Below are 16,080 nucleotides of genomic sequence, written 5' to 3'. Positions count from 1 at the left end.
ACATGGTCAGTAATGGAGTAATTTAGTCCTGAAAAATGTTCCCTTACCAAAGTGTTACCATATGTTCTTTGCAATGTATTCTCCTGAATTTGTGTAGGTGCATTCTTATATAACTTTTGACCCATTTCACCTTAAAAATATGAATACCATCATGCTGGCTCCAACCAATGGTCCATTTAGCCCACCATTCTGTTTTCTCCACAGTGGCTAATCCAGGTAATTTGGAAGTATCTGGCAGATCCATTCCCTGTTGTTCACTCTCAAAATTATGGAGGTGGTGATCCCCAGGTCTACCTGGCTAAAAATTATTAATGGACCCGTCTGCCAGATACTTATTCAAACTTTTTTTAAATTAAGCTATATTAAGCTGACCACATTTTCTGGTAACAAATTCTACAGCTCAATAGTGCATTGACTGAAAAAATAAAGGCTACTTTTCAAAAAGGATTAGATGGCTAAATTGACATCTTTAAAAATCTACCTGTGTTGAGCATTTAAGTTTTAGGCACCTATTTTCACTAGATGCCTGATATTAGATAGGCCCAGAGGCAGGGTTAAGTACAGGAAAAAAAAGTTAGATGGCTAGTTCCAACGTTCAATGCTTGCTGCCTAACTTGGCCAGCTAAATCTAGGTACTGCCATAACGTCTAAATCTGGGCAGAGAGCCACCAGCCTCACCTTATTTATTGGCATTTGATAGTCTGCTTTTTACCATGAATGGCCTCAATGTGGATTACAATACATTTAAAGTAGGTTACAACAGAGGTAGGTCAACAAACAACATTGGCAGCCATCATCCCTACCGCACCTGTCATGTGTCCTACCAGGGGGAGCAGTTTCCCTCCCAACATCCCACACCTGCCAAATGTCCTGCCAGTGGAATGACCAGTCTCCCAGCATCCTCTTCCCCCACTCCAGAGACTTAAAATCATCAAGCAGGGCGCGCTGGTGGGCCTCAGGGGCTGGGGCCTTGGCTGATCCAGTCGCGGGATGACTTGCTGCGTTCTCCCTCGAAGTCGGGTGCGTCGGGGGTGGGATCGGGCCTCCGATGCACGGATCTCTGAAGAAATCAGGTGAGTCAGGCTTTCATGTGGCTGGGGCCTCGCTCTTCCGGTTGCGGCTGGTCGCGGCCTCCTCCGGTCCTTGAGTGCGTTCAGAGGGGGGGGGGGGGGGGGGGGGGGAGAAAGGGTGAAGTCGGGCCTCAGAGCCTGGACCCCGATACGCTCTTGCATATACTTGGTACTTGAACAACCAAGGCTTCCGGTGTAATTGCTCAGTATTCTTGCAAAGAATGAAGTATCAAACTCTGTAAATCTGCAAGAACAAGCTTCGAGAGGACAGAAAGAAATGACAAACAGGGAAGGGCGTCTGGACTGATCCATGGTACTACAGGAACGAAAATTAACAGGTAAGAACTAATTTTCCTTTCCCTTTATGTACCCGGATCAGTCCAGACTGTGGGATGTACCAAAGCTTCCCTATCCCGGGTGAGACCGAGACAGTCCCGCTTGAAGCACTTGCCACCCAAAAGAACCAAAAACCGGCGCTTGCACATCTAGACGGTAGTGTCGAGCAAAAGTATGCAAGGACATCCAGGTAGTGGCCCTGCAAATCTCTTGCGGAGAGACCAATTGGCTCTCTGCCCAGGAAGTAGCCCGAGAATGTAGCGAATGAGCCTTTAAGCCCTCCGGAATTGTCCATCCTTGGCAGAGATAAGCCGAGGAAATGGCTTCCTTCAACCATCGAGCAATAGTGGTCTTAGAAGCCGACTTGCCCCGATTGGGACCACTCCAGAGGACAAAAAGATGGTCCGAGACCCGAAAGTCATTGGTAACCTGCAGATACCGGAGGAGAACGCGTTTGACATCCAGTTTACGAAGGTCGCCTCCAGCGGTACCCGTAATTTCGACCGGAGAAAACGCTGGAAGCTCTATTAACTGGTTGACATGAAAAGCAGACACCACCTTAGGAAGAAAAGAGGGCACCGTTTTGAGAGAGACACCGGAGTCGGAAAATCGCAGAAAAGGCTCCCTACAGGACAATGCTTGAATCTCAGAGACCCTCCGAGCAGAGGCGATCGAAACAAGGAAAACTGTTTTGAGCGTAAGGTCCTTCACTGTAGCCCGACGGAGAGGTTCGAACGGAGCCAAGCAGAGGGCCGGAGGACCAGATTGAGACTCCACGAAGGACAAGTATTGTGAGCGGGAGGACGCAGGTGTTTGACTCCCCTCAAGAACCGAACGACATCCGGGTGAGCCGCTAGAGGATGACCCTCGACCCGTCCGAGAAGAGAGCCAAGAGCGGAAACTTACACGTGGAGAGAACTGAAGGAGAGGCCCTTGGAGAGACCCTTCTGTAGAAAAGAAAGAACTAATGAGACCAGGGTGGAGCGAGCTGAGACACCTGACTCTTTACAAACAGTCTCAAAGACTTTCCAAACGCGCACGTAGGCTAGAGAAGTCGACTGCTTCTGGGCTCGAAGCAAGGTCGAAATGACCTCTTTCCTTGTAGCCGCCGCCATTCAAAAGCCAGGCCGCTAGACAAAAGTGATCGGCCTGGTCGAAAAATATGGGCCCCTGCCGCAGTAGACAAGGAAGATGGCACAGCCACAAAGGTCCGTCCGTCGCCAGGTTGACAAGATCTGCGAACCATGGCCTGCGAGGCCACTCGGGCGCTACCAGAATCACCGGCCCCCTGTGGAGTTCTATTCTTCTGAGGACCTTTCCCACTAGTGGCCACGGGGGGGGGGGGGGGGGGGGGGGGGGGGGGAGGAACACATACAGAAGGACGTCCGCGGGCCAAGGAAGAGCTAGAGCATCCACTCCCTCCGAGCCGTGCTCCCTCCAGCGGCTGAAGAACCGATTGGCCTTGGCATTGCGCATGGTCGCCATTAAGTCCAGGTGGGGAGGGCCCCACCTGCCGACGATCAGATCCATGGCTACGTCTGAGAGTTCCCACTCTCCCGGATCGAGTGATTGGCGACTGACAAAATATCGGCCTTAACATTCTCCTTGCCGCAATGTGGGAGGCCGCCAGGCAATCCGGGTGCCGTTCTGCCCAGGTGAAGAGATGGCTGGCTTCCAGGGCCACCAGGCGACTGCCCCCCTGACGATTGATGTAAGACACGGTGGTGGAGTTGTCGGACAGCATCCCCACCGCTATGCCGCGTATGAGAGGGAGGAACTCCTGCAGTGCCAGACACACTGCCCGGGCCTCCAACCGATTGATATGCCAGCAAGTCTGAATGGGCGACCAGAATCCCTGAGTGGACCTGGACAGGCAGACCGCACCCCAGCCCGAGAGACTGGCGTCCGTGGTTACTATCATCCACTGTGGAGACCGATGGGGCATTCCCCGGAGAAGATGGGGGAGCGAAAGCCACCACTGCAAGTCGGCGACGGTAGAGGCCGAAAGGGGGAGGACTATGTGAAACTGTTCCGACCCCGGCTGCCAACAGGATAGTAAATCTTTCTGTAACGGACGCATATGAGCAAAAGCCCAGGGAACCAGATCGATGGTGGAAGCCATAGAGCCGAGGACCTGCAGATAGTCCCAGACCGTTGGCAACGAGAGCAGATTCTGAATCTGACCGATCAGCTTGTGGGCCCGCACACGAGGCAAGAAGACCTTGCCCACTCGAGTGTCGAAGTGGGCTCCCAGGAACTCTAACTCCTGGGAGGGCTGAGGTTGCTCTTGGAAAAATTCACTATCCACCCGAGAGACGCGAGGAGGTCTAACACCCGATTCACCGCCTGATTGCAGAGAACCTCCGACTTGGCCTGCACAAGCCAGTCATCCAGGTAGGGGTGAACTAGAATGCCTTCCCGAAGGGCTGCTGCCACCACCACCATGATCTTGGTGAAGGTGCAAGGCACCGTCGCAAAGCCAAAAGGTAGGGCCCAAAACTGGAAATCCCGGTTGAGAATGTGGAAACGAAGATACTTCTGGTAATCGCGGTGAAACGGGATATGGAAGAAGGCCCTCTGTCAAATCGAGCGAGGCGAGGAACTCTCCGGGACGAACCACCGCGATGACCGCACACAAGGTTTCCATGTGAAAACGTGGGATCTTGAGAGCATGGTTGACCCGTTTGAGGTCCAGGATTGGCCGAAAAGCCCCGTCCTTCTTAGGCACAATGAAGTAAATGGAATACTGGCCTGCGCCAAGCTCCTTCTCCGGGACAACTGCGCCCAGACTGAGGAGTCTGGTGAGAGTTTGCTCTACCGCTTCCTGTTTGGAACACCCGCAAGGGGAGAATAGAAAAAGATCTGGGAGGTCGCGGACAAGTTCGAAGGCGTACCCGTCTCGTACAATGTCGAGGACCCACTGGTCCGACGTGATCTTGACCCATTCCTCGAAAAAAAGGGAGCGGCGGCCGCCCAGGAAGGGAACCGAGGAATGGGCCGACTGACCTTCATTGAGTGGCTGGCTTGGGGGTGGAGCACACAGGCTGGCCCTCGCGAAAGGGCCGACGCCCACGAAAGGGCTGCGACCAAGACTGAGACCAGGAAGAATAGCCCCTCACGGAGCCACCCCGGATATACCGTCTCTGTCCCCGAGGACGGGAGGGTGTAAAGGAGCGTGACTGCTTCAGATGATCCTCTGGGAGCTTATGGACCTTATTTTCCCCCAAAGAATCCATAAGCTTCTCAAGGTCCTCTCCAAACAGCAACTTACCTTTGAAGGGCAGTAAGCCCAGCTGTGCTTTGGAGGACGGGTCAGCTGACCAATTACGCAGCCAGAGGAGTTGCCTAGTGGACACCACAGAGGCCATTGCCTTCGCCTGCACGCGGAGGAGGTCGTAGAGTGCATGAGCCCCATAGGCGATGACGGCTTCCAAACGTTCGGCCTGCTCCACTTCTGCCAATGGGAGGTCCTGTGCATCAAATAACTGTTGGGTCCACCTAAGACCTGCGCGCAGCATGAGACTGCTCCAGGCAGTCGCGCGGACCCCCCGAGCCAGAACATCAAAAATGCATTTCATATGGGCCTCGAGCTTCCGGTCCTGTCCGTCCTGCAGGGCCATCGACCCCTCCACAGGGATAGTGGTGTGCTTGGTGACCACGGAGACGCAGGAATCCACGGAGGGACTTTTCAATATTTCTAAACATTCCTCCGGGAGGGGATAGAGCTTATCCATGGTGCGCCCCACCTGGAGCCCCGCTTCGGGAGCCTCCCATTCCCGCAGGAGCAATAGCTTGTGCATAGGATGAAAAAGAAAAGCGCTTGCCTGAGCCCTGAGTCCCGCCAGGACTGGGTCCATATTTGTTGGCAGGGAGGCCAAAAGGGTATCCGAGGGGGGCCCCTCCAACCCTAATTCCTGGAGTACAAATGGGATGAGGGGTTCCAACTCCTCCCTCTGGAACATCCGGAGAACCCTGGGATCGTCCGCCTCCAGAGGGGGAAGGGTAGCTGAATCCGAAAAAGGGTCCAGATCCGGAAGTATCGGATCCACCGGGGGGGGCAGGCACACCTGGGACCACCTGCACCCGAATGGGCCCTGGAGGCTCCGCAGCCAGGCAGGCGGCTTCCCCCTCCTCCTGCAAGCTAGCCAAATAAGATTTGTGCAGGAGGAGGACAAAATCCGGTGTAAAACGTGCTCTAAAATTCCATGGGGGAGGGAGGTGGGCGTGGGTCGCTCAAAAAAATTCGGCTCCCCTGCCCCAGGCAGCTCCGAAATGGGAGCTGCCGAAAAATCCAAGATGGCCGCCGTTTCCGGGCTTTGCCGAACTGGGAACGGCCTCCTGGCCATGCGTTGGGGGAAGTGATCTCCGGGCTAGATTTGCCTGCCCTGCCGAGGAGGGGGCCTTCCCCACCCGGCAGGCAGGCAGAGCAAAGTCCCTCTCGCGAAAAACGTGACGAGGGCAGCCCACAGGCAAGGCAGGCTGCCGGCCGCGGCATCAGTGAAGCCGCTCTGAGAGAAAAAAAAAGCTGAAAACTAACGATGACTGGCAGCCCGCTGGCAGGAGTGAAGCAGGGGGGAGACCTGCTGACTCCTGCCGGTTCAAGCCTCCGAAGAACCAAGAATAAAAAATTCTGTAAGTGCTGCAAAAAAGTTAAAAAAGAACTTTAATACTTTTTTTTTTTTTTTGTACAAACTGAGCACAGCACTGGGGCTCTAAGCCCCCTCGGCAGCCAGAGGAGGGGGAGACGAGAACTGGACCACCAGACTCTGTCCCCACACCTGGAAGCACACACAGACTCAGGCTATGCTCCGCACAAGGGGTGAAGCCCCCCTGAGTCTGGCAAGAGCCAGGAGACTGTGCCGTCTCCTGCAGAGGAAAAAAAAAAAAAGACTCTCTTAGATTTAAAAGGTTTTTTTTTTTGGTTTTTTTTTTAAGAAGAGATAGCCAATTAAAAACTCCTAAAAAAGTACTTGCTTGATCCAAGAAAGGTAGCCGGCTAACTAGCCGAGATCAGGAGACCGAAGGGTGAGCTGCTGCACCTGCTGGAGACAGACAAATTCTGAAGGGTTACAGGATAGCTCTGTCCTCATCTAGGACACCCTTTCAGTTTTAGTCTATCTCCACCTGCTGGAAAGGAGGCTCAACCCACGGTCTGGACTGATCCGGATATGTACAGGGAATTTTAAGTTTTTGTGTTTGTGAATTCCCCCCGGAGTAACTGCCAAAGTTCTGGATTAACACAGTCTTCCCTGCTCCTTTTTCCAATACCTCTGCTAGGGTTTGATGCATCCGTTCTTAAACACATTTATTTTCTAAAATGGGTCTTAAGAAGTCTGTGGAGTTTTTTTTCCTTAGGGAAGCTTATTTATTTCTTGTGAGATGAGAGGGCTCTAATCAACAAACAAGATATGTCTAAGTTCTGAGCCCAGGCAGAATAGTATCAAAGCCTACAGGACCAAGGGGAGAGAATATTAGAGTTGGGGAGGGGGTTACAACTCATGAAACACACACACAACTTACATCTACTCCTCCAAACAAATCGAAGGTGTACGTGTTGGGAAACGTGAAATCCTGAACAGCTTTCTTCTCTTCAGTTACAATAGCCATCGCCTCCATGGAGAGAAGTGGAGAGATCTCCTGCACCACACAGAACACAGAGTATGAGCATGAAAAGCAATGGAAGTAGCCCAAAGCATACTTATTGGAGGAGAATTCAAGGCAAAACCTTCCTTAGAGTGTCTAGAAAAACTTCCTTTATTCCATATAAACAAACAAAAAGCATGAGCAAGTCAGGAGACCCAGCGTCTCTGTGGTTAGTTTGAGGCCCAGAGAACATTTCATGCATCTGCGCACTTCAGCGAGTACTGCTTTACTTAACATCACAACGAAGTTCTTTCTGCTCATGCACAACAGATACCACCCAGCAGTCATTTATCAGAGCCATCTGGACATTTTTGAACACCCATGGAAGGTAGGAGGGTATGAGCGACTTACTTATGCTGTTGTTCACAAGGAACACCGACTTGTGACAGGGTCCATTCATCAAATCACGATGGGCTATTATCGCGATTTCAAAATTCAAATAAGGGAAAGGGGAGGAGTTTGGGCAGGGTTTAGGCAAAGAAGGGGGCTGTAGCGGTGCGGGTGATAATGTTTCGCCCATTATCACCTGCAGTAGTAGCATGGGAAATAGCTACAGCTATGTCATTGGTGCGACGGGAGTGATAGTATGCAGCCCGGCCACATCCATGGCGGCCCACGACGCACCACCACGATGCAGTATCAACACCCCCCCCCCCCCCATCCCTTTTCTGCCCACGGCTCATCATTCCACTATATTTATATTTATAGTGGAATGATGAATCCAGGGGCTAGTTTTCTCCAAGGACAAATAGGATAAAGTCAGTCATTTATGTAAGGACTCCCAAATAATGGAATATTTTGAAGTCCTCTAACCACACTCTCCTTAAGAAAACATATATATTTCCTTCCTACCAAATCTTCAAAATATGTATCTAGTTAGATAAACATACATAGTATATACATATACACACATTTACATACATTTTATACTAATACTTGAAAAGGTTTCTTGGTACTGACTAACCAGAAATACTATCATGGCAGGACTCCATTATCTAGACAGCAGTGCCTAGACAGCATGTTGCAGTTTTAGATATTTCCTCAATAGAAGTTGAGCCAAGCTAAGCTCTAGAAGATGCCATTACTCTTACATTATGTGCATCTAGACTCTTAGACAGAGGCCTGCATTGGAGTAGCAAAAGGAAATACAGTATAAAATCCAGTTTGCAATTGTTTACTTTGTGACAATCTCAAGTCTGTTAGGATTAAAAGAAACATCTGGGTAGATTTTCTGATGTCTGGCTACATCTGTAAAAAGAGTACTTTTTCACAGTCCAAGGTAAGTACAGCTGATTCAATTTCTATCAATGTGAGGCCTAGCTAAAAAGGTAGGCAATGTAATGGATTGGTTGATGGGGAAACCAGAAACTAAATTAGGGAAAAAAAAATTGGATATGTATACAAAATGATTCTTATGGTAGAATTTTATTTAAAGGTGAATAATTTGCCAGTGCTTGAATTTCATTAACTTTTCTGGCAGAAGTGAGAGCTACATACTAACAAGCAAACAAAAAAACCCACAGAAAACCAAAACACTTTTCATATTAAACATCTGAGTTGACAGATATTCATGTGCTCAAAAGGTATTTTCATCAGGTCACCAAGGATTACACTGAGATACTACAAAACAAGCAGGTGGCTTTATGGAGGCTTGAGGTATAGTAGATCTTTAATGAAGCAAGTTAATAAAAGATGTGAATACAGAAGAACTTTCATGTAAATATAAAACTATATATTTGCATGAAGACTGCTTTTTGGAGTTGAATCACTAATACGCAGATACAACTAACCAGTCACAGGGTGCACACTTAAGATTTGCTTAAGAATAAAATATTGCAGTGCTTGATGCTGACAGCAAATTTGCTTATTGTTAAACTGAATTATCCAGACAGCAGGATGAATTAGCCATGACACATGAGTGACATCATCTGATGGTGCTGACTGGACCCACCTCTAGTTCAGTAAAATTTTTATCACAGAGCATGTGTGGGAATTCTGGCATGCACAGCGCCTCATGATGCCTTCAAGTCATCCATGCATAGATGCTTCCACATTTATAACCTCCTTTATCGCCATCAATCTGGCAACTTTACATCTCTTAATTGAAGAATGAAATGTTTCCAAGGAGGATTTAAACTCCATCAATAGTTTGTAATCAAAGGATGCTTCTGCTCTAGATTTATTTTGCAATTTATCAGCTCTGAGACAAAATTCCTGTAATTTGTTTGGAATGCTCAATCCAAAGCATGTCATCTAATGAACATTTATTAAGGAAAGCTACACTTAACTTATTTGTTAAAAAAAAAAAAAAATCAATATCTTCACAAAATATGTTTGGCTCCACTCTATAATCACAGCCTCTTCAAGGAAGATGCTTAAAATAAGTTATTTTGGCCGTCTGTTCTGGTTGACAGTTTGAAAGTATTGCTGCAACCTTAAGATGAGATATGAAAGATAAGCAAAGAGAGATTTTTAAGTGCATAAGCAACTGAAAAAATTAGTTTAAAAAAGTGGACTCTTTGGACCGATGATTAAAAATTGCTATTTAAGTGTGAGAGTTACATGTTTATGATGGTCAATAAATTGAAGAATATGCAGTATTAGTAGTCTCTGTTAATTTGAATAAATTATCCAGGGAGGAGTTGTGTTTTTAGTTTTGCACATACCATGACAAGAATCAACCTCAATCATATGTTTAATATGGTCTCAATCTCTCAAATTTACTGCTAATGCTCATCTTAATATTGGCTTTCTGCCAAAGAGAGCTTCCTTCTGGGGTTCATAGATGTAAAATATACAGGCAACATGTCAAGTTACACTTGGAATTTTTTTTTAATCAATCCAATGGCACCCAACAACTATTTCTGTATCTTTCTACCACATTTTCTTGATCTCCGATTGCATCCTTTGGTACTTTAGGTCTTCTCTTGCTCTCTATTGACAATACAGATAGTTGCCTGGTACTGACTCTTCTATTAGCAACACCATTTTTTGTTCTCTTTTACCACAATGTCCAGTTTTTCTGTTTCAAGCTTTTTAATCAGTTGGAATGGGAATACCCAAAGGGGCAGATTTTAAATTTTGCACGCATGGGGTACATTTGTGCTCGCTACCCGGCGCGCAATGCCGCGCGCATGTTATAAAATCCGGGGTCAGCGCGTGCAAGGGGGTGCACACTTGTGCAACTTGCGCGCACCGAGCCCTGGGGGAGGCCCAATGGCTTTCCCCGTTCCCTCCAAGGCCGCTCCGAAATCGGAGCGGCCTTGGAGGGAACTTTTTTTTTGGCCCCCCCCCCCCACCTTTCTCTCCCTTCCCCTATCTAACCCACATCCCAGCCCTACCTAAATCCCCCCCTACCTTGTTTCGTAGAGTTACGCCTGCCTCTGGCAGGCATAACTTGTGCGCGCCGGCACACAGGCCACACCCCTGAATTTGCCCCCGGGCCACCGCCCCACCCATTTTTCGAAGCCCCGGGACATACGCACGTCCCGGGGCTTGCTCGCGCCGCTGAGCCTATGCAAAATAGGCTCGGCGCGCGCAGGGGTAGGTTTTCGGGGAGTACGTGCGTAACCCTTTGAAAATCTACCCCAAAGTGATCACAACTTCTGTCCTCTAATTTTCTCAGAGTTATAATCTTAGTATTTTTCTGGAATAGTGATGTTATAATGTTTACACAATTTTCAGTAAATAAGCGGTGCCATTTTTTTTAGATCTTCTGACATCAGCATGTCACGCCTAGCCTTGAGATGCATACCATTTCTATTTTACAGTATCTTCATTTGTTCTGCTGTTTTCTCTATGATGGCTGTGGAACATCTTACCTGCAGTACATTATCCATCTCATCATGAGGTTTAAGTTCACCTCTCCTTTGACATTCTTGCATCGGGTTTTGATCCATATGCAATTGCTAACGTAACTCTTTGTATATGTGATTTTGTCAAATGTTATTACTTGTTTGCTGGTCTGACATTTACTTGTGGGATTGCCCAGGATCAATACTTTAATATATGTACAATACCTCTGGATGAACTGAAATATAATTCAGGGTTTTCCTTCCATTGTAATGCTGAGGAGGTTTAGATCTACACCACAATGGAGGTCAAATTTCTCAAAGCCACTTGCTTAATGTGGTTCTCTGGTTCAGATGTAATAAATGACATATTAACCCCAAGAAGGCAGAGGTATTACAAATGGTTAAGTCTAATATTCCAAACCTGGACTTTAGATGGTGAACCACTTTTTGGTCAGCACGTGAGATCGTAATTTAGGGGCTCACTATTAATTTGACTCTCTCAATGGAAGCAGAAATCTCTGAAATTTATAAAAGTCTACCTTCTTTCAACTATGACTGTTACACTGACTTATGTTTATTCCTTGAAAGATGTGATTTCATCACTGTAATTCAAGCATTTATAGCACCAGAGGCGAGATATTTTCACTCCTTTTCCTAGGGCTTGCTACACAAATCTTTTAATAGACTGACACTACTTCAGCATGCTTGGCTGTCTCTGCTCACTGGTACAAATTATTGTGATTACATCACTCGTTTTTAAAAGAGCTTCACTGGCTTCTGAATGATTGTGGTAGTTTTAAAATACTCATCTAACATTTAAGGTACTGGGAAGCTCAAGTCCTTATTTAAACTAAAATGTTTATGTTACCCTATATTCATGTCAATCAGCAGGTAAAACTTTACTGCCAACATCATCTTCAACCGAGATGTGATTGTCTGGGACTAGACTGAGGGCTTTGCCCCCGCACTGCTCTATATCCCTGAAATACAGTTCCAAAGGAGCTACATCTACATAACTTCCTTTTCTTTTGCAGAAAGGTGAAAACATGGCTTTTAAGAATTCACCTTTTGTGATTTTTAGTGTTGTTCTTAATATTTGATATTTTAACATGTATACATTCAAACTAGCTTTTAAGTACCTTCATGACTTTGAGTATTAATGCTTGATATTTTAAAATGATTTAACAGGCTTTTTAATTCAGGTTTTATCTAATCAATAAGAATACATGTACTTTATTGGATTGAAAACAATTGTAACAAGAACAAGTGCTCCAAGTACAAACCCTCAAGAGATGGCACAACATAAAGGTAATTTGTTCTACTGAACTGTTATGCTTGAGTCAGTCACACTATGATCCTACAATAATCTAAATCAATTCTCATCATATTCAAATAGCAAATCCACAAGAGGGAGGTCAAAGAAACAAAAAGTAAAAACATCCCTTAGGTGACATCCTAAGCAAGCCAGATCAGGAATGAAAGAAAATATTCAGACCTCAACAGAAAACAAACAAACCACCCAGCTTTATTTCCAAGTGTCTGAACAGGCTTTTAAGCATTGACTTTCAGATTTTTAGCACTTTTCTTATGCTTTATATTTATATGCTCTTTTTGGCTTGATTTTTATTACTTCTTACTGTTTTTACTCTTAACTTATTATGCTTTGACCTTATTTATTTTATTTAACACTTTTCTATACCGGCCTTCATGAAAAAATTTCATATCAGATCGGTTTACATGTAACAAAGGGTATAACTTAAACAAGAACAATTCACTAGAAGCGGAAGTTACATATAACAAGGGTAGTTAACTTGGAGGCTAGGCTAGTCAGAGGTATAAGACAGTGTAACTGAACAGAACTAGAAAAGGCAATGAAACAAAAGAAACGGCGGCTTAATTATAATGTCTAAACATAGCGGGGCGTTAGCCGGTAAAGCAGAGTCCTGTCCGGTTGACAATTAATGGCTTAGAAAGTTAGGGGAAGGCCTGGAGGAAGAGCCAGGTCTTAAGTTTTTTGCGGAAAGTTCGAAGGCAAGGTTCTAGTCTGAGGTCAGTGGGTATATTGTTCCAGATAGTTGGACCTGCCGTAGAGAATGCTCGTTCTTTGGTGTATGATAGTCACGTGGCTTTTGTTGGGGGAACTTGCAGGGTACCTTTGTACGCTTCTCTTATAGGTCTTGAGGATGAATATAATTTGAGAGGAATCTGGAGGTCTAGTTGTTGCTGATTGTATATGGTTTTATGAATTGTGGTGAGGGTCTTGTGCATTATTCTATATTTTATTGGCAGCCAGTGAAGGTTCCGTAGTATGGGAGTGATGTGCGAACCTCTGTTGGTGTTGGTTAGGATTCTGGCTGCCGAATTCTGGAGCATCTGTAATGGTTTGATGGAGGAGAAAGGGAGTCCGAGAAGGAGAGTGTTGCAGTAATCTGTTTTGGAAAAGAGCATGGTTTGGAGGACGGTCCTAAAGTCCTGGAAATGGAGGAGAGGTTTGAGCCTTTTCATAACTTGGAGTCTATAGAAACAATCCTTGGCGGTGTTGTTGATGAATTTCTTTAGATTCAGGTGGTTATCGAGGATGACTCCTAGGTCCCTTACTTGTGAAATCTGGGTGTTGGATGATGTCTGATGGGTTAGGGCTGAGTGGTCGGGGGAAATGAGAAGTAGTTCTGCCTTAGATGCATTGAGGACTAGGTTAAGACTGGAGAGTAGGCAGTTAATAGCTTGAAAGCAGCTTTCCCAGTATGAGAGCGTTTTAGAGAGTGATTCTGTTATGGGGATCAGAATCTGTACGTCGTCTGCATAGAGGTAGTGGATTAATTTTAGTTTTGTAAGCAGCTGGCAGAGGGGGAGGAGATAGATATTGAAGAGGGTGGGGGACAGGGAGGATCCTTGCAGTGCGCCTAAAGTTGATTTGACGTCTGAAGATTCTTTATTATTAATGTTTACCTTAAAACTCCTGTTGCTGAGGAAGGAGAAGAACCATTTGTGTGCGGATCCTGATAATCCGATTTCTGAAAGCCGATTTAGTAGGATGGTGCAGAGATATCTAGAAGGATCAGGATGAATGACAGACCTTTGTCAAGGCCCATGATGATGTGGTCCGAGAGTGAGATAAGGAGGGATTCTGTACTTAATGATTTACGAAAACCATATTGGGATGGATAGAGGATATTGTGTTCTTCCAGATAATCTGAGAGTTGCGTATTTACCAGTTTCTCCGTGATTTTGGCCAGAAAAGGAAGGTTAGATATGGGGCGGAAATTGGCGGGATCTCTCGTGTCCAGGTTAGGTTTCTTTAGTAGGGGTTTGAGGGAGGCTGTTTTCAGTCTGTCGGGGTATATTCCTTGGGAGAGTGAGCAGTTTATGATATTGGTCAAAGGTCTGGAGATAGTCGTCGGGATGAGAAGCAGAAGTTTAGTTGGAATGTGATCTGATGGGTGGTTGGAAGGTTTCAGCTTCTTAAGTAAGGATTCAATCTCAAGTGGGGTAGTTGGTTCAAAAGAATCTTATGTTTTATTATAGTTTCTGTTTTTAGTGAGTTTTTCCTGTAGAATTTATTAATTTTATTTCTGTTTATTACTGTTTTCTTGATATGTGCTTCAAGTTTTTTTTTTAGGTCTCCTGCTTAGCCTGCCAGACATGTGCCCCTTTGTTTCCACTAGTACCTTTCAGTTATCATTGTCTGGCACGCTGCAAGCAAGCACTGACTCAGCTGCAAGTCAATTCTGTTAACATAGCATGCCAGACAAACCCGGTCATGCATTCGCCTGCGTTTCCACCACAGCTAATATTTGATATTAACCACTTTACAATTCATGCTGGCAGCCCCGAAACTCATGACTGACCCATACTTGGCTGATTTAAACATCTGAACACATGCCACTAGGGCTTTCTGGTCTCTTCACTTTTATCCCATGCTCTCTTAAATGCTGTTGCTGTTTTATCCTCCACTACTCATCCCGGGAGGGCGATCCACATATCCAGCACCCTTTCCATGAAAGCAATTTTCCTGATGTTGTTCCTCAAAGCCTCACATCATAAACCCTTTCTTTGAACTTCCTTTCCCTTAAAACAGGTTTGTTCCTTCTGCATTAACACATTTCAAGTACTTGAATGTCTTCATCAAATTGCCCCATCTCTCCTCTAGAGTACACAGATCTCCCCAGGTCTCAAAGGGCTTCTAGTGCAGATTCAACCTCATTCTGGTAGTCCTTCTCCAGGTGATGTTTCACTACCTTTGTTCTGCTAGCTAAACCTTCTCCCAGGAATCTCAAAATCCTTATGGCTCTTAACACTGTCTTGTCGCACTGTTTCACAATTTTGAGATCATGGGATTCAACCACCCCTAAATCTTTCTTGCTTTGATGACATCCTCCACAACAGAACCTACAAGGTCAACCTAAACAACCACATCTCTGACCCCATCCCTCTTGATACTGGTGTACCCCAAGGATCCTCACTATCCACCATCCTTTTCAACATCTACTGACTACCTCTCTGCCAACTTCTATCAAGTCTCTCCATCACCCACTTCCTATATGCTGACGACATCCAGCTAATCATCCCTGTCTCAGCCTCCCTTGAAAACATGCTAAAAATCGCCGCCTCAACCATCAATCGAATCAAACGCCTACTAAACCAACTTAAGCTCTGCATCAACACCGACAAAACTGAATGTATGCTGATCGAAAGAAACATCTCCGGTGATCACCTGACCCACCCCATCTTCATCAATAACACCCCCATCAAACTAAAAGAATTTGTCAAAGACCTAGGATTCTGGATCGACCCCCAACTCAACCTCAAAAAAACACATCACCACTAAAACAAATGAAGGCTTCTATAAACTTTCCATCCTCAAACACCTCAAACCATTACTCAACCACTCCGACTTCAGAACCATTCTCCAAACCTGATATTTTCTGGCATAGACTACTGCAACTCCCTCTTGTTAGGGCTACCAAAATCAGCCATTCACCCACTACAAATTCTACAAAACTCCACTGCACGAATTCTCACAGGCCTCAAAAGATCAGATCATATCACACCTGTACTGAAGGACCTACATTGGCTCCCCATCAAAAAAAGGATAGAGTACAAAACCCTGACAATCATTCACAACGCTATCCACCACAACAGTTCTCACTGCTTCGAACCCCTAATCCAAACTCACCAATCCCAACGTTGCACTAGATCAACCAACAAATCTCAACTCGAAATCCCACCAGTCAGCG

General features: G+C 46.0%; 1 protein-coding gene across 3 annotated transcripts in view; it reads right to left on the bottom strand.

The window, feature by feature from the left end:
* Nucleotides 1–16,080, bottom strand: part of TRPC4AP (transient receptor potential cation channel subfamily C member 4 associated protein) — a 156,081-nt gene that overhangs the window by 105,748 nt on the left and 34,253 nt on the right. For all 3 annotated transcript variants that reach the window (XM_029610934.1, XM_029610932.1, XM_029610933.1), the window contains exon 3: nucleotides 6,927–7,043. In XM_029610934.1, coding sequence (XP_029466794.1) covers nucleotides 6,927–7,043 — 117 coding nt within the window. The remainder of the gene's footprint in view (nucleotides 1–6,926; nucleotides 7,044–16,080) is intronic.

This window comes from Rhinatrema bivittatum, chromosome 8, assembly GCF_901001135.1.
Source record: "Rhinatrema bivittatum chromosome 8, aRhiBiv1.1, whole genome shotgun sequence".
Lineage (NCBI taxonomy): Eukaryota > Metazoa > Chordata > Amphibia > Gymnophiona > Rhinatrematidae > Rhinatrema > Rhinatrema bivittatum.
The sequence above is the reverse complement of the archived record's forward strand: the minus strand, read 5'-3'. Positions and strand labels throughout refer to the sequence as shown.